The 26969-nt window shown below is 39.1% G+C and overlaps 1 protein-coding gene across 1 annotated transcript in view; it reads left to right on the top strand.

Annotated features, from left to right (window-relative positions):
* The first annotated feature begins 1896 nt into the window (after window positions 1-1896).
* The window catches only part of GDA (guanine deaminase), a 33211-nt gene continuing 8138 nt past the window's right edge, over window positions 1897-26969 (top strand). Inside the window, exons 1-12 of the mRNA XM_027752114.2 lie at window positions 1897-2107; window positions 8355-8443; window positions 11342-11513; window positions 13972-14059; window positions 15312-15417; window positions 18174-18201; window positions 19630-19737; window positions 20702-20809; window positions 22934-23031; window positions 23521-23588; window positions 24045-24191; window positions 26386-26504. Of these exons, the coding sequence (XP_027607915.1) occupies window positions 1985-2107; window positions 8355-8443; window positions 11342-11513; window positions 13972-14059; window positions 15312-15417; window positions 18174-18201; window positions 19630-19737; window positions 20702-20809; window positions 22934-23031; window positions 23521-23588; window positions 24045-24191; window positions 26386-26504 (1254 nt within the window). The 5' untranslated portion in view covers window positions 1897-1984. The remainder of the gene's footprint in view (window positions 2108-8354; window positions 8444-11341; window positions 11514-13971; window positions 14060-15311; window positions 15418-18173; window positions 18202-19629; window positions 19738-20701; window positions 20810-22933; window positions 23032-23520; window positions 23589-24044; window positions 24192-26385; window positions 26505-26969) is intronic.

Here is a 26969-nt window from a genome sequence, read left to right as displayed (position 1 = left end):
ACCAAAAGCTGTGTGTGGCCTGATTTGCGTTAAGTGAAGCACACAGCTGTCCTAGGGCAGCACACTGGAGAGGAAAATCAAACTAGTTGCTGCCAACAGGGCAAAGGCAAGCTGTATGGAGCTGCAGCTATTTCTGGGGAAAGTTGTTTTCACTCCTCTCTTCACAGAAAGAGCAAGTGAATGTACCTCTGCAGGGCTTGGTCCCTTCACCCTATTTCTCATCTTCACCCCCTCTACCTTTATTATTCAATAGCAAAAACAGCCTCTCTCTCACTATTTATCCTTCCTACAGCAAAAACCAATTTTCCTCACCTGGACTAACAGCTTGGAATACAGCTCATTTCAGCTGCAGCCTTAAGAAACACAATAACATCACCCTGAGAAACAATTTTGGAAGAGGGATTTTGCAAGTGCTAATTTAGAAGACTTTTGGTTCTATTTTTAAACATTTATTATTCTGTTCTTCAAGGAAGCCGGATTACTGTTAGCAAACTAAACTGCATGAAAGATTCTTACGTCTGCTTCTTCTCCAAACTAGATTAACCTGCAAGACCAATTTATGAATTTTTTTGTGTGCTAGATTCTCATGTCAAAGAAGATAGAAATACAACAAAAAACTGCCTTGTGTCTTAAAACACTCAATTTTATCTTGGGATATTATTTTTAAAGTCTTCTTAAACTTCAAGACCTATCACAACAATTGCCAATATAAGTATGTAAAAGGCACTTTCACATGTTTGTTTTATTCTGAACACCCTTTATTGCCCGATTAAGCTGATCTCAAAATCCAGGTAAGGACATTCCATTGATATCAGTAAATACAATTTTTTTTAAACTTCATTCTCAGCAACCTAACATATTCTTATAGAAGGGAGGCAAGTTAAAGGCTGGTGACTTGTCCATAGCAGATCAAAATTAAATTTATTCTGTGATTTCCCAGTGTGTTTCTCTCTCCTACCAGCACTAATCCGGAGAGTTTGTCGGAAGGATAATCTGCTATGCATTTGTATAGTGTCAGCACAGTGGGAAGTGCAAAGGTCTTTTAATGATAAACCATGTAATGACAAACTTTGCAATGTAGCCTTGAGAGCAATAGTGTCAGTGCCCTTGGTGCCAAGTTCATTCATAACTTGACAAGCTGATGAATAAGGGTGTCTTCAAACAGGAATTCAGAGGACATTCATGGTGTTATCCTTGGTATACATCATTCTGTCTCTGAAGTTTTATCCCAATATTTTCAATAGTGATCCTCTTAGCATGTGTTCATGATATACTTTGACTTAGGTTGCTGGAGGGAATATGGTTCTGGGAACACAGTTCTCTGAGTTAACAAAATTAGTTTTTCCCTGTCTTTCATTTTCCTGAAGTTGCTCTCTCTTTTTCTGTAGATCATCTTCACTGAATGAGGCTGCCTATTTCTGGTAGTTCTGGTACTTCAGCTGGCGTCTGTTTTGTACTCCTATGCCCTACAAACATGCCTCGCACAGAGGTTGAGGACCGAGGAATCTGCCTGAGACTTGAAGATCTTAAAGGTCTTTTCCAACCTACAAACCCAACCTACTGTAAATGAAACTTTTGCAAGTGGTTACAACCTTCATGTTGTTTGCAAAAGTGAGTTGCCAGACACTAGTAAAGAATTAACAGACACCTTGTCGGCTTACCCACCGCTTCCCAGGGAGTAACTGGGACCCCAAAACACGCCGGGCATTGTTCCGGGCTTGCGCGACCCTTGCTCGGGGGAGGACCCATCCCTCGGAGAGGGGATCAGCGTCGGGGAGGCGGAGGGTTCCGGGTTCGGGGCACCCCTCGCACTGCCCGCGGGCACCTCCCGCCCTCCCTTCGTCGAAACCACTCCCCGAAGAGAAAGTCACCAGGGGGTGGGGAAATGGTGACAGCTCCAGGAAGCCGCCGGCGGCACCGGGAGACACCGAGGGCGGCAGCCCGCTGGTGGCAGCTCGCAGCGCCGCCCGCCCAGCCCGCCGCCATGGGCTCCCCGCAGCGCCCGCCGCTCGCCCACGTCTTCAAGGGGACCTTCGTGCACTCCAGCGCCTCCGTACCCATGGAGATCCTCCACGGACACCTTCTGGGGGTGGACGATGACGGGACTGTGAGTGGGGACTCGGGCGAGTGCCGCCGGTCCGGTGCGGGCGGCGGGGGGCGCGGGGGGTGCCCGGTGAACCCCTCGGGGCTACCCCGCTTCTCTCCGTCGGTGCGCTGGTCCTTGGGAGTCCTGCGCTCCCCAAGGGTCCGCGAGGGGCGGTGGAAATAACCCCTTTCAGCCCCGAGTCCACGTCCGGGGGTGGCGAGGGTCAGGGCTGGCTCCGCCGGTCTGTGGTGAGAAAGCGGAAAATTTTCGCACTCGTGTCCGTCGGGGAAAGCGCCGCGAAGTGATTTCGCACTTGCAGGAGCCGGAGGTAACCGAGATGGAGCGTCCCCTCAGCACGAGTCTGCAGTTAGCCGAAATCAGTTTTTAAGGTGTGCTGCGTGTTCCCAGGAAAGCAGCGCGCCTCGTCTGGACATGCTTTCAGATTCTGTGTTTTCTTTCAGTTTCAGAAGCAGGTTTTTCATTCTCAAAGTGTCTAAACAGTGATTGTGGGTAATTGCCGTGTGCCCCCTGCACAGCCTTCCGAGTGGAGCTTTTTTATTTTCTTGGCAAAAAATCCCATGGCAATACCCATAAAGAGTTGGGGATGTTAGTGGTACAAGCCAAGCTTTAAAAAAGCATTGCACTTACTGATAATGCAAGATCGAGTCTGGCAGGGAAGCTGTGTCATTCCCTTAACAGCATCACACTTGAAACTCAGTTTCACAGTGCAGGTCGTGTAGGTAGATTAGTGATTTCTTATAGACTCCATAACATATATGGGCACCCTATGTAAAATTTTCTTTCTTGTTGCTAAATAACAGGCTTCACTGTGTCAGGCTTCAGTAACATTTGAAATCTGTGCAAAGCACATCTTAAGACCTAACAGTGTTTATTTTCTCTATTCACACATGTCTGTGAGGACCTGTTTCCAGGCATCTTTTATAGATGTTGAGGATCATCTTTTATAGATGCCTGGTGCAAGGTGTATCAAAGTCTGTGAGAATCTGTGTTTTGATGTACAGGAGGGGAATTACGTAATTATATATGGCTGGTGTCCACTAAAAACAATAGAGCTGAATGAAAAAAGGATTTAGTTGGTGTAACTCAGGTGCAGAAGACAGAAAGTCATACCCCATCCCACTCTCTCTAATGGCAATTTCCATTAAAGTGTCTCTTCACAGCATCCATAGGAAATCAAGACTTCGAAGTGATTTTCTTGAAAAACAGATACCTTAGGAAGCTATGTGTAGGGATCTGTGCTCTCACTCTCTTCTCTTAGGGAACAAGGATTCACAGTATACTGTTTTCCTTGCATAAACTGGCAGAAAGTGGTTTTTTTTTTCTTTCAAATATTTTCCATTAAAACAGTGTTGCCCAAAAATGAAATACCCAACCGAGTATGGTAACAATCACTTTTATTTTATTCTCTCTTTTTTAAAAGTTCTTGGCATTTTACTATTTCAGTGAGTTTTGGCATCCCCCCCATATGCTCTCTTCCCTCCCTATTACATGAAATGTAATCTCTTTCAGAACAACCACTGGAATCACAAAAGAGTTGGCTTTTTAAGAAGGGCATAGTGGTTAGAAAATTACTTATCTTTATTATTCAAATTTACACCAAACCTGCTTCAGTGTTACTCCCAAAGAAGTAAATTTAACTAAACAGATATTGTTCTTCTGCCTCATGTTGCTAACTCCATCGTAGAAAAATCTCGCACGGTCTCTGACGCTGTGAACAGATCAGCTTTTGTGAACAGCTGGGTCCCATACTGCAGTGTGAGATCCTGCCTGTCCTTCAAGGGACATAAAATGTCAGCTCTCTCTGCTTTACCTGTAGATGAAAAGGAAGGTTTAGCAAGGAAAACACTGCTGTCAGGTATGAAAACCCAAACTATCTTCAAGTTAGCAAAGTAGGGACTGTGTTTAACTGAGTGATTTGCAGAGCAGTGTAGTGTCATTCTTGAGGAACAGCAAGTAGAAAGAGCAGCCTTCCTTAGGCTAAAGAAAACAGACACAGGTGCAAAATGTGAGTTATCATTGAAACGTTGGAGTAATTAACTTAGCTGAGTAGAGTATTAAGTAAACAGAAAAAGTATTAGGCTAAAAGCTCCTGATGAAGTCATGAAAACTCTTGCTAGTTGTGGAATAAGAGTTAATATTTTTAAGTGGGTTTTTTTAAGTGATTGGGACAGCAAGAGGATGTGTGTTAGCTGTACAAGGAGGAAGGTACCAAGGTACCAACATCCATATGGAGTTCATTGCTTAACATTTCTCAGCAGGTTGTGTGGTTCCCTTAGCAACTGAGTCTAATAAGTGTTCTTGTCTCTCATTAAGCCTCAAATTCCAGTTTTGGGAACTAGGCAAGCAATAGGCCTCAAGTCTCTAATGCAAAAGTCATTTAATGACTGCAGAAGCAGGGAGGGAAGAGAGCATGTGGGTGGGGAAAAAAGGGAAGGACCCCTTCCCATGTTCATCTGTGAATGTCATAGCCAGAAATAAAGAAACACAGGCACTGTTGAATCAAAAAAACCTGTTCCTTCAGCCAGTATCATTCACTTTGCATTCTCTTGTTATCAAAGTTATTTGCACTGTGGTACTTGGAGGCACTCAAAGTTTTCTGCATCAGCTTTGATGCACAGTTTAATTGACCACCTATGCTTTATGGAGGAGCTTTGGGCATCACTTGGAATAAAAAAGGCCTGAGTTAGGGAGGTCTCAGCTCCTTAACTTTGGATCCTTTAGCTGCATCACATGGGTGGCATATGAGAACTTGTAGAAGTGTTTGAGCAATCGTTTTTGCAGCTGTTGATGCTGTTTTTTGTGAATATACCTTTCCCAAAGTGTCTATTATTCTCCTCGATTTCCTTCTTGACAAGCTGAAGTGCCTGTGCACTTACTTCTTGACTCTGTAGTGACACTGCTGTAGATTTTTTTTCTTACTTCTACAGTGTTAAGGTCCAGAACTAATTTAAAGAACTGTCCACCAGGTTGGTTACTTTGAATGCACAAGCAAATACTGGAGCAAATGTCCAAGTGTAGGACCTCAAAGACCTTAAAGAATTCAGTTTTAGAAAGGTGTCCAGAGCAAATTCATCATAAAGCAATGGGGAACATCTTGAGTAAGGAGTTCCATTGACAAGTTTGTTTGAAGGGAGTATAGATGTCTTGCTGATATACCCATAGTCTCATTTGACCACAATGGACAAGTTGTCAGGTTTAGAATTGATTTCTTGTGATCATATTTTCTTAATTTTTTTCATGATGTAAGTATTTTATTTATCTGCACCCTAAGAGTACATAACAGCCACTGCTTTTCCATGGCAACGCCTGTTTCCAGAATTTGTCATCTGGTGTTTCATGTTTCTCTCTATCTTTTTTTTTCTCCTTCTTTCCCCTTCTTCCCCCAGCAGATCTAACCTCACTCGTTCTGCATCCATTTTGATTTCAGTATCTGAATGACATTTTCGTTTTTGTCCATCAGTAATTTCAGTAGTTCTTTATTCCAAGCATTCTACAGCTATACAGTTCATTAAGTTGGCTGTATTCCTCTTTGGAAGGAGAGAGATACTGCTTCAAGTGAATTATTAATGGAGTACTATAATCTTGCAATTTTTGCTACTGTGGTATTTATTTATAAGGTGTGATTTTAATATGTTTTTCTAACTAAAAATGTAAAACATCTGATCTTTAGACCATGTAAATCATATAAGCCATATGTTTGTTTAAAAGACTAGTCAGCTAAAAACTTCTTGTTTATCTGCCTTTGCTTCTTTTCCTCTATGGAAAAATTAGAAAATGGTAAATTTCTATGCAAGAGGTCACACATACAAAAAAATGGTATGCAAATAACGGCCAAACAATGCTTTTTTGCTTCTCTTGCCCTTCCTCCTAAATTCCTTCCTATTTACCTTTTTTACAACTACTTGGTCTTGCCTTTTTATTGTTGTTTTTTGTTTGGTGTTTCTTTGGGGATTTTTTTAACTGCTGCCTTAGAAACTCCTGTTATAAGGGTGATACAGGCCCTCAGCATGGACACCTTCTCAGGAGCAGAAGGATACTGGTAGCAGTAAGATTATTCCCTTGAATTTAGAGGAATGAGCTCTTATACCAAGGGAGTTAGAAGACCATGAATTGGTTTCTGGCGGAAGCTGTGGTTAGGCAAGTGTCATGGGTTTAACCTATAGCTGGGTTTTAGTAGCAGGGAGGGGCTGTAGGGTGGCTTCTGTTACAAGCTACTAGAAGCTTTCACTGTCCTATGAAAAGCCTATGATAGTCAGTTCCAGGAGGGATTTCCTGCTGCTGCCCAAGGCTGAGCCAATGAGATGCGCTTCTGTGATAACATATTTAAGAACAGGGGAAGAGAAGGTTGTTACACAGAAGAAATTCCAATCTGGGAGAACAAGCAGTCACCAAGGCCAGTGCAGCTGGAGGGAGGGAGGGGAGGGGAGGGGGGGGGGTCTTCCCATAAAGAACCACTGGAGTGCAGAAACCCTCCTGCAGCCTATGGAGGAGTCCATGCTGGAGCAGGAAGATACATGAAGGAGGCTCTGACCCCCTGTGGGAGGCCCAAAATGGATCAAAGTCCTGCTGAAGACCTGTGGCTCGCGGAGGGGGAAGCCCACAGCGGAGCAGTTTTTTCCGGGTAGGACTTGTGGCCCCCGTGGGAGACCACATCGCTACAGCTCAACCCATGGAGAACTGCACCCGCTTGGGGAAGTCGTCCACGGGGCAACAGGTTGAAACTGTTGCCCGAGGGGTGGATGGACTCACGCTGGAGAGGTTCATCAAGGACTGTCTCCCGTGGGAAGGACGCCATGGGACAGGGGTCGGACTCGGAGCTTTAGCCCCCCTGTAGTCCGTGGTGAAGACCATGGTGGAGCAGGCTGCTCCCTGCAGCCCATGGAAGGGTGACCCACAGGTGCAGCAGACTTGGAAGAACTGTTGCACTATGGGTAGACTTCTCTTTCTGCACTGATGCAGGGGGATGGATGGAGAGATGGAAGGAAGGAGGGGTAGTTGGAAAGTGTGTTTAAGACTGTTTTATTTCTCACTCTTTAGCTCTTATTAATAAATTTACTAAATTTAAGTTTATACTTAAATTTAAGTAATAAATTTAAGTAATAAATTTAAGTAATAAATTTAAGTTTTATCCTCACTCTGAGTTTGTTTTGCCTGTTATACTGCCTTCTCTCAATCCTTATCTCTACTCATGAAATTCCTTTGCTGTTTTTTTCTTCCTCTCTCCTCTACACTGATGCAGAGGGGAGGAGGGAGGGTAGTGGAGTGGTTTTAATAGGCCCCTGGCATCTGACCAGGGTCAAATCACGATAGCAAGAATTCTTAAAAGCCCAGTTTAGGCAGTCTTTGGCCAAGGCAGGCGTCAGGGTCCTCTACTCTGTTGAGTGTTGAGGAAACCTGGATCCCACATGGAGCCTGTAGTGCAGTGCCTAGGCTCCACAACCTTTGTTTCTTGGAGAGTTGTCATCCCTATTACTGATAGACTAGAAAATCAAAGAGTTGAGAATTCAGTTGCCAAGAGTCATGTGTAGATTAAAATACCATGGAATTTAAAAAGAAATAGAAAATGTTCTAAAATTATGACTTGGCAACAGCGACGATCATCAGTACAGTCAGTGTTCTCCAGGAGTCAAATGGGTTTTAGTTTGGTTCCAGATTGTAGGGTTTTGTTTTGAAATAAATGAAGATCTTAGCCTCCTTTTAGCCTGTTCTGTAAAATGAAAATGTTATCTGCATTTTTCCCCTCAATTTCTTTTGTCATCCTAGGCACTTAAGAAATAAAAAGAACCCTAACATTAATGACACAAACAGAAAATTAGAAAATACTTAGCTTGATGTCAGTTACTGCTAGGCAAAGCAAATTATTTGCCCCCTTTGGTTGTGAATACTGTAAATGTATTCCCATAAGGCTGTTGCACACCTCCACAGCAAGTGACTACTGCTGGCATGATGTTACATTGCAGGAATGCCGGTGGACACTGAAATCTCTGCAGATCTGCCTGGGTATAACCTGAAAGTGAATTAATTGTTTTATTCCAAGTTACAAGATGGGTGCGGTTATTCATTGGATTGTGAAAAGGTATTTCAAAATCATGCTTGACAGTCAGGAAGAACAAGTATTTCAATGCAAACCTGTCACCTTTGTAGTAAGTGCGTAAAATCTGCTTTAAGATATAACTTGTTTTGCCTTTACATAAAGCTGATGTGGGATACAGGCTTAAAGTACCTAACTATGTTTTCTTTCTTTCAGATTGTGTTTTTGGAACAAAGTGATCAGCAAGAGCAACTGGCTGAGAAATGGGGTTTCAAAGCATCTGACATAAGACAACTGAGTAAACAGTATGTGTTTTGTTTAGATTAATTTCAGCAAATGCAGTTTATTCTTTGAAGGAAGTAGAGTGAGTCTCTGTGAATACAATTTCACAGGGAACACATAAAATCCAATTCAATGGGCAAAACTTCATTTCAGCTCCATGAGAGCTCTTTACCCAAAGCTGCCTGTGTCCCAGATGGGACTCAGAGGGTGGACAGTCCGTGTGCTTTTTTGCATTCCTTAGTTTGGGACTGCAGACATGGCTGACTTTTGCTGGCTGACGTACACTGCGCAGAACCAAATGCCGTATTTAATTTTCACACATAACCTCTTCTGTAGTCACAGATGTAAATGCTGTTCTTTCTTGAGATTACATTTTATATCCATTCTGTTAGCAGTGAGCTGTGCCTAACTAAAGTGGAACTCTAGACTTAGTAAATGTAGGTAACACCAATGTTGCAGATATAAAACTCATTGCCTTGGACTTTGACACACTTCAGAATAAAAGTTAATACAATTAGAAGATTTAAACCTTCTAAACACAGAGCCTTGGATTTCTCACTGTACTGCACCTAGAGTACTTCAGCCAGTGAAGTCCCCTAGCTTTCAGGTGAAGTGAAATAGTTTCGAGTGCACTTACTATGCTTTGTCTCCTTTTTAATTAAGAATGGTGTGAAACAAGGCTGCGTTCTTGCTCCTACCCTATTCACAGTCCTTTTTAGCATGATGCTCCAAAGGGCCACGGCAGACCTTGATCAGGACGGTATCTACATTTGATACCGTACTGATGGAAGTCTAATCAATCTAAGGCGACTGAAGGCCCACACCAAGACCTTAAACCATCTTGTCCGGGAGCTGCTTTATGCTGATGACGCCGCCCTCGTCACCCACACAGAAGCAGCTCTGCAGCGTTTAACATCCTGCTTTGCAGATGCTGCTGAGCTCTTTGGGCTGGAAGTCAGCTTAAAGAAGACAGAAGTTCTCCATCAACCTGCACCTCAGGAAGTCCCCCATCATCCCCACATCACCATTGGCCAATCAGAGCTCAAATCAGTCCAGCAGTTTAATTACCTAGGTAGCCTCATCTCCTCAGATGGTAAGATAGACGGAGAGATAGACAACAGGTTAGCAAAGGCATATAGAGCTTTTGGAAAACTCCACAAAAGAGTATGGCGTAATAAACACTTGAAGAAAAGTACAAAGGTCAGTGTTTACAGAGCCATTGTGCTGTCTACTCTCCTGTATGGTTCCGAATCATGGGTCATCTACTGCCACCACCCGCGTCTCCTAGAACGCTTCCATCAACGCTGCCTCCGTACAATCCTAAACATCCACTGGTCAGATTATGTGACCAATACATCTGTTCTAGAACAAGCAGCAGTCACAAGTATTGAGGCCATGTTGCTGAGAACACAGCTGCGTTGGGCAGGGCACATGTCCAGGAAGAAGGACCACCGCCTCCCTAAGATCTTGCTTTATGGTGAACTTGCCACCGGCTGCCGCAAGAGAGGAGCCCCAAAGAAAAGATACAAGGACTCCCTGAAACAACATCTCAGCCTTGGCCATATTGATCAACATAACTGGTCTACTCTGGCCTCCAGTCAGGAGGCCTGGAGACACACCATCTATAACACAGCTGTCTCCTTTGAGAACACACGCAGGATCACTCTCGAGGAAAAAAGGCAACGCAGAAAGAACCGTGTATTGCAGAATATACCACATAAGGAGTCTTTCTGCTGTGCCTTTTGTAATCGGACTTGTCTATCTCGTATTGGCCTCATTAGCCACCAGCGCGCTTGTAGCAAATGTGAATAGAGCCTTCCCAAATCTTTGTTCGCGAAGCCTAGCCATGATGACTATGCTTTGTCTGTAGCAGCACTGTAAATGTCTTGTGGCTTAGCTGCAGCATCCTTTTAGTAATCAGTTGTTAAAAAATCTGTATGCTTTGTTGAAAGGCTAATCATATAGTATATATGAGTCATCAGATGTTTTCTTAACTTGAAATAGCCTGAGGAAAGTGGAAGGTGCTGAGAATATGGATCAGATTGAGGAAGATCTTTTGGTATTTATAGAATAGAGGAAAAACAGAAAGAAGGGGAACTACAAAGAGATGAAATCACTGTTCATTCAATAGTCAGGGAGAAGGGGAGAGACGTGAGAGAAATTTACAGTATGGAGTTTCAGCCCAAACCAAAACAATTATAGCAACTTCCTAGTAATGTTGATATATTCATCCCTGTATGAATATATTCATCCCTGAACATTACGACAACAAATAGTTTTACAGTTCCATTATAAATATGCCTTTCCTGTCAAGATACTGAGGAGAGATTTTTTTAACTGATGTCCGTGTCTGCATTTGTAGACACAGTGGCTGTTCTTCCATTAAACCTGAAAATTCGTTGGTTTTATATGTATATATATATAGAGAGAGAGAGGATAGAGAGAGAGAGAGAGTAAAACTGGGATATTTTTGTAAATATAATGGTCAGGAAGTCAGAGGCATTCTGAATATATCCATACTAGAAAGCAGGACTGTGACCAAATCATCTCCATTTCAGGTGGATTCTACAGTGGAGTAATTTTAGTTACTGTGAAGTCAGTTTGCATTTGTTGCTATTTAAACTGGATCAGTATTAGAGATAATTGGATTCATCGTGCTCTTATATTGTTTTTCTCACAATTAGCTGTTTATATATGCGTTTCTGTGTAAATGTTATTATTCAACTACTTCATACTGAAAAAGGGATATGGGTAGAGTTACAGTAGGAGTTGATAGGCTGATGCTGAAAGAGGCAGGGTAATCTGTACTTGCCATTTACTCTGGTGGATTTTGCTCTGGTGGATTTGTTTAAAACAAAGCTACTTACCATGGAACATTTTGAGACATTTTGGACTATTATAACTTTATTTTCCTTCCCTAGTGAATTCTTCATGCCAGGATTGGTTGATACACACATTCACGCCCCTCAGTATTTATTTACTGGTACAAGAGTAGACCTGCCTCTTTTGCAGTGGTTGACTACCTACACGTTCCCAACAGAAGCCAAATACCAAGACAGTGGTTTTGCAGAAGAAGCATACACCAGAGTTGTTGTAAGTCCTGCAAGACGACGTTCATATTTGTGAAATATAGATATGTTTTCAGAAGGTCAGCAGAAAGAGTAGAGCATGTTTAATGTCGCGAAACCAGATAAAACCAACAGATGGCCCCTGTTCTAATTGCCAACCCTTACTAGCTCCAGTCTTGTTCTGTTGACAAGAAAGTTCATTTAATCACAAGGCTAATGATGAACCTGTTTATCATCCTTTCTCAGTACAATGACTAACACTTATGACTACTCTCAGGGTTAGTATAGCCAGAAGGTGCAGACAACTTCAATGCAGAAATAACCAAGCTTAGTAAAAAAAAAATAATTCAAGAGATATTTCCTTTTCTGCATAAAAATCCTTTATTATGAAATTATCTTCTGCAAAGACTACATCAAAGAGAAAAGGCAACAAATCTGAGGTGTCTTAGAGTAGTTAAGGAAGACATATCTACTGCTGAGGTCCTTGCAGCAGGAATGCAGGGGCATTTCGCTGCAGAGGCTTTAGATGGAGTCAGTCAATGGTATTGTGGCACAAAGAGAGACCTTGTTAGAGCTAGATGGGTTCTGAACAATATGAAGGCTTTAAGGTCTACTGGACAATAAGCAGCTAGGTCACATTGCAAAGTAATAGTTTTGTCCTATGACTGAAATTTATCCTGTAATATGTGGACTGAAATATCTTCAATATATTAAATTAATTGGCCAGCATAATTTGCTTTCCATTTTTCTATTACTATGACAACATATTTTGTCAAAATAATAATATAACAAATCTGAAATGATTAGTTATACTGTCCTTGCCACACAAATGTAAAAAGAAATTACTTTCTGCCAGCTGCTATAATAAAAACATGTAGGAGCAGCTTGGTCATAAGTTCTAGTGACAGACACCATGCCTTCAGCTGCTTAAAGCATATAGGTGATTTCATCTTCCAGCTTGTGCCTCAACACTCTGTTACAGTTCACATTCAGTGACCTCAAAGTACTCACTGTGCAAGGTGTTTAACAGTATCATCTGGAAAGAGACTACCAGTGAGAGATGCAAGTTAATTGTAGGAGCTTCAACACGATGGTAAGGCTCTCCCCATGTGTATTGAAAAGGACAAGGTCAGGAAAATGCCTTCACCCAGAAAAGCTACAGAATACCAGTCACTTTGCAGTGTTCATTGAGGCTGACAATAACCTTCAGCTGTTAGAAACAGGACTAAACTTACAGGGAGCAGATATTTTTTCATATGTGTCATTGTAGTTTTGGAGTTGTAATGAAAACACAGTGAATTTTTTTCAAACCAAAATCTTATTTCCAGTAAACACTTTCTATACTCAGCAAAAGAAATAATTTAGGTGAAATCTGTCAGCTTTCAGCTGGAACCTTCTCTGGTCCCTTCAATTTTAGGAAAGTCAATTCTTTGTGCTGATGATTTGGAAAGAGAATGTTTTTGGATTTCATTTAACAATGTTGTTAGAATTCCAGAAGTAGAGAATTCTGGATTTTAAAAGCTAAAAACGACAAAAGTAGTTTATCTCAGTAATGACATTGTTATTTTTGAGACTCATTTTGGGAACCCTTAAAGACTTTCATTTGAATATTGTAAAAAAAAGACAGCTTGGCTTTGTGTTTCTCAGATAATTAGCTCTAGCCGTTCTCAATATTGTGTTGGATGTCTCACCTTCTTTCTCACTAAAAGAAATAGAAGAAAATTCTTAAATTACTTGGTAGCAAGAATCCAAATATGTAATTTAAACCCTTATGTTGAATGAGTAGTCAATATAGTCATCAGTCCCAAGATCAGTGGAAGCTATAAATTTCATCATGAATTAATGTAACTAAAATTGCACTTCATTTGCTGTTACGCTCTCCAAAGGTAATATGAACAGGTGTCAACCACCATCTCCTTTCAAATGGTATAATTAAATAAATAATTAGATATATTGTCTGAGCAGTTGTGCTTAGTTTGCTTTTACTTTTAAGTTTGTTACTTTGTATTTGGCAATAGGAAATGGTTTTGATACAGAAAAACTTGATTAGTTTTTCCAGCCACATCAGATGGCCAAAATAAAACCACTGCTTTTCCCAAAAGCCTTGATTTGTTAACACCAGATAAACAGTGCTTCACTGTGAAAATTGGAGAGCTTTTCAAAACCAGGAAATAACAAAAATGACTAGTTGTTTGTATATCTAAATATAAGTTGGAGTATTTCCTGTTTGATGGAAGAAATATAGAGTGGTTTCTATGGGCTTAGTCATTGCAAAAATTCTGTGAGGACTTTTTGTATTTATTAACACACAGACTTAAAAGAGCTATTATGAAATTAAAAATCTGTATTTTACCTTCCCACTTCACTGCACAATTTCACAATAACTAAATGTCCTCACAGTTTGAAATGAGTCTGCCTGTTCTGCTTTTTGGCAGCTTTACTGTTTTTTTTTTCAGACAGCTGAAACTGATTTCTTTTTATAGAGACGAACTCTAAAGAATGGCACGACTACAGCTTGCTACTTTGCAACAATTCACACGGATACTTCTCTTCTTCTTGCTGAAATTATAGGTAAGACTAACAGTGAGTTTTGAAGGATGCCACATGTATCATATTAGTTGAAGGAAGAAGAGTTTAGGAGTTTCAGACTTGCTAAGGGTCTGGCTGTCTCTAATTTGTTTTTAATTTGTTGTACCTCTGTCCCCAAAACCCACCTTGATTACACTTATTCACTTCACTGCCTCTGTCCTGCTGTTGTTTCTGCTTGTCTGTTCACTCCCGAATCAGCTGCTGACTGAGCTTGAATTAGGTCTGCTGGAGTTGTTCTCCAGCTGCAGCTCTCTACTCTTTCTAACCTTTTGTTATTTGAGGTTTAAAAGGCTAAATGTCGGCACATTAATGTCCTAATACTCCCAAGTTGTAGCAGATAATCAATGTAAAAAATCTTCACACACCCTCTGAATTCAGAAAAATGAAAGCTGCATCAGGATCTTTCCCTTCTGTTCACAGTTGCAAATGTCTCCTGTTTGAAAATGTTGTGGTTCTTGCAGGATTTCTCAAGGCTCAGACAGCTCCCAAAGCAGAAAAATGTAATAAGTGTAAATGTAATAAATTTTATTCAAAAATTACCTAGTCTTTCTGATTTGGTAGGAAAATTTGGAAGCCATTGCATTCAGCAACTCAAACAGTAAAAGTGGACAAAGAAATTTAATTTAGAAACACATTTGACAGCTTAGAATTGAATATTATATGCATGTCTTGCACATGAATTCTGATTTATTCATCTAGCATGGATAAATCTTAAGAAAGATGCTAGAATAGCTCCGAAAATTTTCTCCCTCTAACTGTGTGTGGGAGCATGTTAACAACCTCATTCCTTTCTTTTAAGGAGAGATGGTTTGCTGAGATCTTTGTGCTTTTTCTCATCTCAGGGTAGTCATCTACTACAGCTACTGTGCTTTGGTGCTTGTGTTTCTCATCCTCTATTTCACAGCCATTCTTCATATAGTACCATTATGAATTCTGGTTGTAGTTAAACTACAGTAATCTAGTGCTCAGTAATAACAATTATAGAGTTGGGTACTAATGTGCAAGAGGAGAACTCCTGTTTAAATATAGTTTGTTTGCTTTTTTCCTTTTTCCTTTTTATCCTTAAAAGTCACATGTATAGTCCCAACTTAGAGATAAGACAAGAGCATGAATTCTGTTCGTCATAAATTAAGCTAGGTGGGGTGGACTTTACTTTCATATTTCGGGATAAGCGTTGATAGTGGTTTTTGAGAACCAGTGATTCTGAGATTTATATTCTAATGCATCTCAACAGATAAATTTGGTCAACGAGCATTTGTTGGAAAAGTCTGCATGGATATGAATGACAGTGTGCCACAGTACAAAGAGATTACTGCTGACTCTGTCCAAGAGACAGAAAGGTAAAATGATTAAATTGATGGCCTAACCTTTTAAAATAAAATTTTTCATACATATGAATAGTGAATGTGAATCTGACTAAGAACTTACAGGTGTGAATTTTTTAGGAACAGGTTTTTTTCTTCCAGCAGTATTGTCCCCTACAGTTCTGGCAATTTCTGCATACCCAGTTGCTGCACAGCCCAAGTAGCATCTCTCTGGCTTTTGTAAAGAAAGGGAGAAGCCTTTTAGGGTTTGAGAGAATATGTGTGGTTTCTGCCTCCTCTTTTCCCTTCACAGATGTGTGTAGAGTGATGTGACCTGACATGGGATGGTAGGGTGGCAGCCACTTCCTTTGCCACCATTATCGTCTGAGCTATTTCCTTCCTTGTGGAAGTTAGCTTTCATATACCCCATTTTAAACATGCTGTGGTTCTCCTCTTCTCCATCACAGCACCAGTCAAACTATTCTAATAGGCAGCTGAGTGAATGAAGGAGAATCAAACAAAGGCAATGCCCATTGTAGAGGAGACCCAAGACTGGAGTACAACATCCTGCTGTCTTAACGTTTCTTGTGTCTTTTGCACCCTTGCTCAGAAGCAGACATACAGCTCTTCTCATGGGACTGTTTGTTTACTTGTATGAAGGTTTCAAATATCAGTACCCAAGAGGAATATAAACATCTTATGGCACTTGTGTGAAGTTGCTATGCTATTTTTGCAAATCACGCTAGAGGCATGACAGAAAAGTCAAAAATGGTCATGAGTTTCTAACAGTGTTTATATTTAAAGACATCTTTAAAATGTGTAGTATTAATAATTTTCACTCTACTAACATTTGTTTTCCCTCTCACAAATTCCCAGTTTTCATAATACAGCACAAATCCTGCTGAATGGGCCTGAAAGCAGCAGAACTCCCAGTTCTGATATTTTTAAAAGCTTCAGAATTATCTAAATAGCTTTCTTTTAAATATCTATCTTGTGCCTCCAACTCGTTCCTTTTTAGTTGTGTTAATAAAAAATGTTTCTGAGCTTTGAGTGAGAGTGTGCCACAAGTAGTCCAGAACTGACTAGAGAAGAGGGCTGTGTGCTTCTCAGCATGGATCTGGAGTACTTACTGAATCACAGCCATACAATTGCAGAAAGATGAAAAAGTTCTCTCTTTAAGAGGGAAATGTTTTAGTGGGTGTTTTTGTTATTTGTTTTTTTTTTCCCCAAGGAAATGTGATCTGCCACACTCTCAGAAAATGGACTACACTGATTTTAGTTCTTTATAGTTACCAGCAGAACTATTTATATTGTATGCATGGAAATAAGATACAATTCCAAGTGCTTCATATATTAAATCTAAATTCAAGAAAAAATTTGAATGTACTATTTTCTGTCAAAGGGGATTTATTGAAAAGGTAGGAAATGGAAATCCAGAATACAATGCTATATGCTACTAATAGTTATAATCACTTGGAAAGAGGAGTATGTATGTTCAAGTCTGTTCTTCTGCTACAGAAGACAGTGATTTGAAGCTGAGCTTCCTTTCTCACAGTGAAGTACATAAGCCAACAAAGTATAAGGTATACTTGGTAAAGATATTTCAATTTTGAAACAATGTTCACACTGTTCAAAGAATGTGAAAAAGAATGAAAACAGCCATACTGAAGTTTTGGCTTATCATCTGAGCGTTATACTTCTGTTACAGTTTCAGCTCAAGTGAATCTTTTATTATATCAGGTTAATCAGTAAGGGAAGAGGCAGGCAGATGATATTGAATTCACATTGCATTTTGGCTCTCCAAGGTAGACAAGGGTGGGCTCAAACTCCTTTGGTCATTGCAGAAGTTGAACTAGGGTATTTTATCTCCAGCTGGTTATCTAGCACCAGCTCCAGTGCTGTGAATCTATCCTCCAGCATTATTTTCTTTTCATCTGAAGATATTTGATAAATTTGATTCAATGTTTATTGTAATTAAAATCGCACAGTTTTCTGAATATAAACTATAACATAAAAATTCACAGAGTTCCTGTCCAGAAACCGTCTCAATCTGGCTTTTGGAAATTACATACACTGAACATAATGAGCTTTCAAAGAACTTCCTCCCTCCAAAATCAGAGGAAGTTTTATTTGCTCATCTGCATTATTCATATTGACTGCTTGGGGTTTCTTGTAGAGATCTGAGGTATCTCCTTTTATTTAACAGAGTAAGTAAATCTGTATTTTCCATAAAGTAGATAATCTGTACACTAACATTAATATAATAATTTCCAGAAAATCAAGGTTCTTTAAGTGAACAAAGACATTTGCAACTAATGTAAGTGAGGTATAAAATATTGCTGCATCTTTTAAAAACTGGATTTTAAAAGAATTTATTTAACACTGCAGCTTAAAGTCATGGACAGACAAATTTAAGATGGTTTGTTTTTTCTATCTCTAATGTTGCATCTGTACCTTATAATTATGCTTTCAATTCATTTAATGTAGCATGTGTTTGGTTTTCAGGGAGAACACAGAATAATTACCACTTGTCTAATGGTAATTATTACAAATGAAAAAAATAATCTGCATATTTGGGGTCAAATTCAAAACTAGCATAATTTGGTGTAACTATTCTGACTGTATTGTGTTGTCTGTTTTTATTTCATCTGAAAATCTGGTTCAGCTTTTTGTGAAAAATTGATCTATGTCTGGAGTGTTTAACAGGGTATCCAAGTATATATTTTCTATATTTTTCATAATTTGTGACATAGTCACAAATTTATAGCAACCTTATTTTTACGTTTTTTCAGGTTTGTTAAAGAACTGCTGGAAAAGAAAGTAAGTAGAGTTCTCCTTTGCATCCACTTCTGTATTCAGAAGACATTTTGTGAATATATGAAGTCATTAATCATGCTGTCCAAAACTGTTGTCTTAATGAAAAATCAATAAAATAAACCTCTTTCTTTGTACGAGAGATGCCATCAGTCTGAAAAATGTTCTGCTAGCCATGTTGTTGAAAAATGGACTTGTAACAGTGTAAAATCAGTTTTCTGTGATCAGAGCAAAGTAGAGTAATGTTCTGTGTGTTTCTCTATTGACTTTAAAATATCTGGCTTCCTGGAAAGGATAATTTTCTGTTAAAGAAAGGGGGAATTCACTTGATCCTCTGCGGTATATAAGTAGACTAACTAAAGAAATTCTCACCAGCAGAAATCGGTGTTTTTTCAGTACAGGTTAGTAATCCATTATAAAATTAGTAATTTTAGTCAACACATATCTTACACTGTGTTTCAAAAGAAATTCGGGTTCACACTCCTGAGGTAAACATAGATGTTTACTCTCCAATATTACAAGTGGAGGTATTTTCCTATCAGCCTTTAGTTTTCAGTGGCTTTTTTGACATTGTATCTCAAAATATTCGAGGGCAGATGCCTTGAGTTTGACGCCTAAATGATATCTATTAGCAGAGTAAGTTGGCTAATCTGCAAAGTCCTGAGCATCTTATATCTGGGAGATGATACAGGAAACTGCAATCCAAAATATCATATGCTGACTTCTGCACAAGTCTCTCCTGTGACTGAAAGCAGAATTGTAATGCTGTTGTCTATTTTTTATAAAAATTTTAATCTAGATGTGCAAGGTGTAAACCTCTGTAGCTCTGTTCTTGGTGTTTTCTCCCGTTTCCTGCTGTGTAGCATATCTGATTCTACCGCTATTCTTCCTATCTAGATAGTATGGGGATAGTTTGTTGCTGTTATGAGTAGAAAAGATTAAACAAGAAAATGGGTTTGGTTTTGCAGAAGCTTACGGTTTTGCAGAAGCTTACAGTTTTGCATCATTACATCTTTGATTGTCACAGAAGGGGAACTCAGAAAAATGTCTGGTCATTCATCTGACTTATTTCTGGTAATGCATATAGGACTGTCGGCAAGGATGAAAAAGTATCCAGTGCTCCTGAAGACTGGTAAAATCTCAGTGACTCAATGAGAGACTTCTAATTAAAATAAATTCTTTAATAAAGTTCATTAAAATTGTTTTAAACACCCCCCCACACACACACTTCGATTCTCTATTTCTGTGATGAAATGTCTAATAAAAGTAAGGAAATAACTATACAGCTTAATTTGAGTTGGTGAGGATGCAGTATGCAATAAGCAATGAAGACAAAATGTAATTGCCACGTAAATGTATACATATATATATACACACACGCATGCGTGCGCACGTGCATGTAGAATACAAAGCCTGTCTTTTTAATATTTTCAGTATCCAAGAGTACAACCTGTAATAACCCCCCGCTTTGGCCCTTCCTGCACAGAGGACTTGCTGTGTGCACTTGGAGATTTAGCACAGGCTCGTGATCTCCATGTGCAGGTAAGCTCTGAGAGCTCTATATACAATTTCAATAGTTTGGACAGACAGCATACTGACCAGGGAGTTTTCATGATTGCAGGAAAACACTTAAGCCTCTCCACTTTGGAGTCTCTTTTTAATTCCTCTGAAATTACAAAAGATACTCTGTAAGAACACTGTAACTTGTACAGGAATTGAGAAGGCTCATAGCTGGATGCACAATTCAGCAAGTCCTGGTGCATGGTCACACAGGAAGACTGGCACCTTGTACCAAAGGGTAGAGCAACCCTTGGATTGCTGAAGGTTGCTCTCTCTAGTCAATTCTGTCCCCCTGCCTTCCATTGTTTCTCTGCAGAACAGATTTCAGTATATAAAAGTACTAATCATCTTCATATCTTACATAACATTTTTAATATAGCTGTAGGATTTCTAGTTGATAAAGTTTCTGTGTTTAAAAAGCGATATTTTAAAGCTTGCAGGTGTGTTGAAATGAATTATTTTTTTTTGTTACACAGTTCTAAGCATATACTGTTTTAAAGCTGTGCTACATGTAGTTTTTTTTCATTACAAAGTGGACATTTTGAAAATATATGCCCCAGTGGGAGTACAGAAAGGTCATATTTTTATTTGAGGCCAGTAATCAATCAGCCCATCTGCAGATACATGGAGGAGCTGCCTATCAGCTACCCTGATCTCAGGGTCCATTCTGTTGTAGGCTGGTTCTCTCTTTTACCTCACAGGCATATCATGTTTTATTGACATTTTCCAAACCCTAAATTGACCATTATGTCACCACACTACTGGGATGGACATGCATACCATCTCATATCACTTTTAAAGGAACAAATGGAGCTACTCCTTTGTGTCCCAGGGATCTCTCTGATGAAAAGAGAAACCTAAGGACTAGATCTAACTGCTCAGAAGGTTGTAGTGTGAGGTTCAATGTTATTTAAAGCTTTCCCTGCTATGTATTTTCTTATTTCAGAGTCACATAAGTGAGAATGAAGAAGAAGTCAAACTTGTGGAGAACATGTTTCCTGCCTACAAGAATTACACTGATTTGTATGATAAAAACAAGCTGCTAACCAGCAAGGTAGCTGCATAAAAACTTCAACAACATAGCTTAGATTAATCCATATAGAGAAAATGATGGTTTACTGCATTTACCTGAGAAGTTTATATTGTTTTGTCAAGGTCAGAGACATTTGGGGTGAAGTATGGATTCATTTTATGTTCTCTGTTGAGGTATTGGAACTTTAGACGAGCCCACAGTTTTCCCAAGCATTTTAGGGGAGATGAACAATAAACATATTTTATGGTCCCTGATCCATTTTCCAAGGGCTCCAAAGAAAATTAGGGCAGTGGAATTAGAAGGAGCTGTTATTGTAGGAGCGGGTAATTCTTGGACAGTACTCACTTACCCTTATATTACAATATCTTTGCACACTGGTTTGCCTAAAGATTTCTTCTATGGTGTTATGGTAGGACCAACTTCATTTTTTTGTCAATTTCCTAAGGGAAAGCATCCTACCCTGTTGTGTTCGGAGTCTCAACCTCACATGCAGACAAGTACACATTACTGCTTCATTATCCAAAAGCATTCTCATCTCATTACCTGACTTTGCCCAGCATTGAAAGACACAGTGGTCTGAAGAGTTGAAATTCATTAAAGCTTTATACTGGTGAGATAAATGTAACCAGATCTGATACCAACCCACAGTAATTACAGGCTGGAGTCCCAGGACACACCTTATTAGAGAGTGGAGAACCCATGCAAAAGTGAATATGAACAGCTCAACTACAGTCAGAATGCATAAATATCAGTCAATTGATTTAAAAGTTTAGGAGAGAATTTCCAGAGGCATAAAGGGCAGCTGGAAACTCCCTAGGAATTAGCTATTGAACTGCCATTTTTGTGTTTGAAACTGTATCCCAATAAATTACTTGTTTACTGTCCTTTTTTACTTGAGAAATCAATATGGACTACTGAAGTAGGTACACAGTATTAATCTTTATTTTCTAGCACAGTCCTATGCATGCTGATTTGGTGTGTCAGTGAGTGTACTAAAGCGAATATTAGTGCTGGGAAAACACGGTTCTTAATTCTGTCAGACTTTTATATGCACAGAAGTGAAAATGGTAACTAAAAATCATGGTTACTGGTGCATTCTGGAGTCAGGCTTCTGGTTGTTTGGAAAACCATTCTATTAAACACAAGCATAACAGAACCTCCGACATCCTCCGCTGTCCAGCCACCAAAACTAAGACATCAAATCAATTTTTAAAGTGTTTTAAAAGCATCTTTTTTTTGAAGCTGTTGCCGAAATATTTCCTTCTTTTTAAAGAACAGTACAGATCAGCACAGATGCTTCAGCAACAACCATATGTATGTCCTCAACTGAAGACGTGGCTGTCCTTGCATTTTCAGCTGCACTGAGCTTGATGAGTAGAGATGGCAAGGTTACACTGCTATTAGGAGATACTGAGTGGAAACAGCCTCTGTGCCATTCTCATTTTTATCAGCAGATTGCAAGATATGACAGAGCTCTTGCTCTTCTCTTTCAGTGGGCATTTGGTATATGAGGTAGTGCAAATTAGATTTGTCTGGGAATAATTGGTTTATGTACTATTAAATTATACTATCCTATACTATGTTTTGTATATGCTGCTAGTGAACTTATTTTTAAAGTCAGCTATGTAGACTAAGAATTAAAAGCTACACAACAAATTTCATTATTTTACTTAAAGATTATTTCATATATGTATATATATATGTATCTATCTCCACCTGGTGCAAACCTTTAGAGAGCCAATGAGGAACATGCTAAGAGTACATACCTCTTCCATTGTATCTGATAACCCCTACTTAATCTCTGTGTTAGCTACAAAATATAAATCACAAGGTTACTACAGTGCTAGGACAACTGGGGAATTCTTGCTTTTGCTCCTTGAAGCTCTTAGGTCACAGGAGTCGCTGCAACAGTCAGCACCCTATCTTCTTACATTAATAAATGAAAAAAAGCTGAGGGAACATCTCAGGCATATTGAAGGTAAATACCAATTTACACTTGTGAATTTTAAGAGCTTCATTCAAGAAGTACCTTAATTTCACTTGATGGTAACGTATCCTTTTGGCTATTGAAAGCAGTGCTGCAAAACGTACAGCCACTTAAGTAAATGCAATAATGAGTAAATTGGTGATTTTCTTTTTCTTTAGACAGTGATGGCTCATGCCTGTTATCTTTCTGAAGAAGAGTTGAAACTTTTTAGTCTTCGTGGAGCTGCAATTTCACATTGCCCCAATTCTAACTTTTCGTAAGTAAAAAAAAAAAAATTAAAAAAGAATGATGTATAATCAAATAAAACTGTTGTTCATGTAGTACTCTGAGTCCACACTACCACTGAAATGCTATTAATGTGATATCCCACTTCACCATAAATGACCTATTGGACTGAACATGACCATTGTGATCCACTTCTGTGTAGTGTGCTCTGGCCTGTCTTGTGATATTTCAGTCTAGTCGCTATATCGATATTTATATTTATATCTATATGAATATTTATTTGGGAAAAAAATATTTTTGACTGTTCTATCAATGGCAGATTCAGGCCATCTCCCTTCCCCCCAAACTATACTTGTGTTTTGGGAACTGGACTATACAGTCTTCTTTCTATTAAGCAGAAATAACAGTATCCAGCCAGAATAAATAATAAATCAATTCTATTGCACACGTTCTGAGAGCCTTTGTCATAAAATGGCTCTGTGGCCCCGCTCTTCTTGAACATATTTCTTCTTAAATCCAGGTTGCGCAGCGGTGTCTTAAATGTGCGAAAGGTCCTGGAACACAATGTGAAGCTTGGTCTTGGCACAGGTTAGTAATTTGCTGTAAAAATGGTTTCTTTTGGAAACCATTGGGAGATACAAAAACATGCTCACCCCTTCATATTAGAAGTCAGCCTGTCTCCAACTTGTAGTCCTGCTTTTATTTCCCCCACTAATTCTAGAGTAAGGAAGTGCATAGTATTGAAATCTAGGGCTGCTCCAAAAGTGTTCCAAAAGAAAAAAAAAAAATTAACAAAGAGTTTTATTCCTGTTTTGAGAGTAAATAGGGCTTGAACAACAACTTCTCAGGTTTCTGATTTTGTGTTGTGTTCTCTTCACCTGATTGCATGTGAGAACACCTTTATTGGGAATTATGTATTCAGAGGCAGTGCTTAGTCGTAAAACTTGCTGTGTTTACCACACCTATCTCTTTGTAACATTCAATAGAAATTTAACATAGAGAATTATGCCCAAAGCTTGTTTCTAAGAGTCTGATCCCTTCTAGATGTTGCTGGTGGATATTCAGCTTCTATGCTTGATGCTATCAGGAAAGCAATGATGGCATCTAATAGCCTTCAGATCAATAAAGTCAATGAAACAGGACTAACTCTTGAAGAAGCTTTTCAACTTGCCACTCTGGGAGGAAGCCAAGGTAAGAAGAAAATTCTTTGGTGGGTACAGAGAGCGCTACAGCTGCTTTTCATGTTATGTCTCCCTGCCTTCATGGGAGATTCACAGATTTCCTGGTGCTGGAGTGAAGTTTAAAATGGTATCTGGTGGGCAGAGATATCCTTCAGTCTCTCATGCTACGCTTATTACAGAAGAGTACTCACATTGATGTGGAGAGTTTAATAATGCAATCTTAATGGCTTTTCAGGGTTGTACATTTGCTTTGCAAAGATCCTCAGACTTCTTAGTCATAAGGTCGTAAGTGCTTGTATGTTTATCTCACCAACTGGAAATTTTTTTTCTCAGCAACCATCATATAGAGGAAAAACTGTGCAATTACTGTAGGATCATGTATTCTGTTTGTCATCAATTTCTAATTTTGTTTCTGGTTTTTGAGCTGTCAGTGAGGCAGTTTATCTCAAATCAAAACATCACGTGGCACTCCTCACTCAGAGAAAAGCACAAAATTTAAATGATACCCACCATGGTTGTTTATGACACAGTTGTATCTGCAGAATAGTCATATAGTATATGGGTTATCCTGGTTCACTGGCAAGTTTTGTCATGATCAGTGTGCACCTACTAATATATACAATTTTAAAATGTTAGTGGAACTGGTATGATTTAGCGAAGACCAAATCCACACGTAAGTAAAAACTTATTAGTATTTCAGTTAGCAGAAATGAAGTCACTACCTGCTAAAGAACTGGTCTTACAGTGTAACATTTTTGTAGATGTCAGAAAGCATGATTGGGAACTATTATTGGCAGTTTGAAAGATGTAGTGAAAATGTCATCAAACCGGTCTTCTAAGGACTATATTTGAATTCCTGGAGAGTGTAATGGAAATAGAGAAGAGATAAGATGGGCAGGGAAAAAAAAGGGATCTTTTTCCCCCAATATATATTGTTCCATAAAGTGTGAGAATAAATCAGCTGAGACATAGAAAGGAAAACTTCTAAAAATCCCAAACTCATACATGATTTCCCTTCCCAGCTACTCTTATGTTTTTTCTCTCTTAGGTTTACGTAGTAAAGTGGTGATTTTATATATTGATTTTGAGCTGTTTTATCCTTACTGAATCATATTCAAGGGTAGAATATAAATTACTTGTATGACTTCCACTAGCCTGGACACTGGAAGTAGAAATTCCGGTAGCAGAAATTTAAATGAGTGATTCTTCATTGGAATAATTTGCTTTGTTGAGAGTCCTGAACACTTGTCACCCTCTTGTGTTTAATCTAAAAATTGCATTATGCTCAAAAACCTGGAGAAATGCGAGATCATTTTAGTTGACACTAGTAGGTAGTCAAAATATTTCACCATTTGTAGGAGTTTAAACATCTTTAAGGTATTGTGGTATTCCTGCCACACTCAAACTTCACTGAAGGCTGAAGTTCCTTTGTCACAGCAATCTGAAAAGAAGTGAACAAGTTATTTGCCGATATTATCCTCTTCGATAACTTAGTTTCAGAGTATTGGAAAAGTTGATTTAATTCACTGGTACTTTCTACAACTTAAAACTATCCTAGTTTGTTTCAAAGAGACACAAAGGCCTCTAAGTACTTTAAGCACTTTCAAGCATCCAGTCACTGAAGATGAATATGTAGGTTTTCAGTGTATGAGGACTTGAGAACCAGAGGTTGTAAGGAAGCTTTGAAAAAACAAATAAATAATATACTACAAGGCAAGCCTTACAGGTGAGTATGAGACCTTCAGATCTGGCTATGATTTTTTTTCCACACCACATTGTTCTTTGTTCCTGCTAATTACAATTAGTTATCCTCACTGTACACCTCTTTTATTATCATATGTTACGACTCTAATAGGTCTATACAACTTGTCAAAGTTGCTTAAACTTGGTAAAAAATTAAATCTAATGCTGCCACACCAAGGTGAGTGTTATTATATACTTTACTGTTTCTCTGACTTAATTTCATTGCCTCTTTTGGAGTTTTAATGTTTTTGCAATGTAGCAAATTGTTTCTTAAGTTCTTAGGTTTCTTAGGAATTCAGATACTGACAAACTCACTGTTGAATTTTCTTTTGTGTTTTCCCTCAAAATCATCTCAATTCTTGTTTTTCTTATGAATATCTCAAGTAAGTTGCCAGGTGCTTCTACATGGTGGAAAGAGGCTGGTGCTGAAGATGTGTTTGTGAGCTTATTTTCTTCCTCAGCTCTAGGACTAGATGATGTGATTGGAAACTTCGAGGTGGGCAAAGAATTTGATGCTCTGCTAATCAACACGAAGGCTTCAGATAGCCCTTTTGACTTGTTCTCTGCTGATAATTTTGAGGTAATCAGAACAGGATTAATGATAAAAAAATTAATGGAAATGTTATGGGGAAGGTCCATGATACAGACAGAATAAGTCTCTTGAGAGTTATTCTGGTGACAGGAATCAGATGTACTGTACCACTGCTGTCTGTGCTTCAGCCTTAGAGGTTCAGCGTTTCTTTTTCTTCAGAATCTTGCTGTCCTCAGTGACAGTCCCATAACCCCATGAGCAAAAATGCAGGTCATACCTTTAATGCATATTTATTAGCCCAAGATGACAATTAGAGTTAGCTATTTGCACTGACAAATGGCAGCCAAGGAAAAGCAACTGAGTTTTAGTCAACACTTCGAGTTCAAACTGAAGAATGGCAACCTGTTCCCAGAAAAAAATTAGGCTGCCTTTGCTGCACTGCTGTTATAAAACTAAGCAAGAACTCAAGACAGCTAATTTGAGTTAAAAGGACAGTTTTTATGTTAAAGCAGT

The sequence above is a fragment of the Pipra filicauda genome, unplaced genomic scaffold (genome assembly GCF_003945595.2).
Source record: "Pipra filicauda isolate LSUMZ 115617 unplaced genomic scaffold, ASM394559v2 scaffold37_size4185640_pilon, whole genome shotgun sequence".
In the NCBI taxonomy this organism is placed as follows: domain Eukaryota; kingdom Metazoa; phylum Chordata; class Aves; order Passeriformes; family Pipridae; genus Pipra; species Pipra filicauda.
Note: the sequence above shows the minus strand (reverse complement) of the source record. Positions and strands in the feature narration are given on the sequence as shown.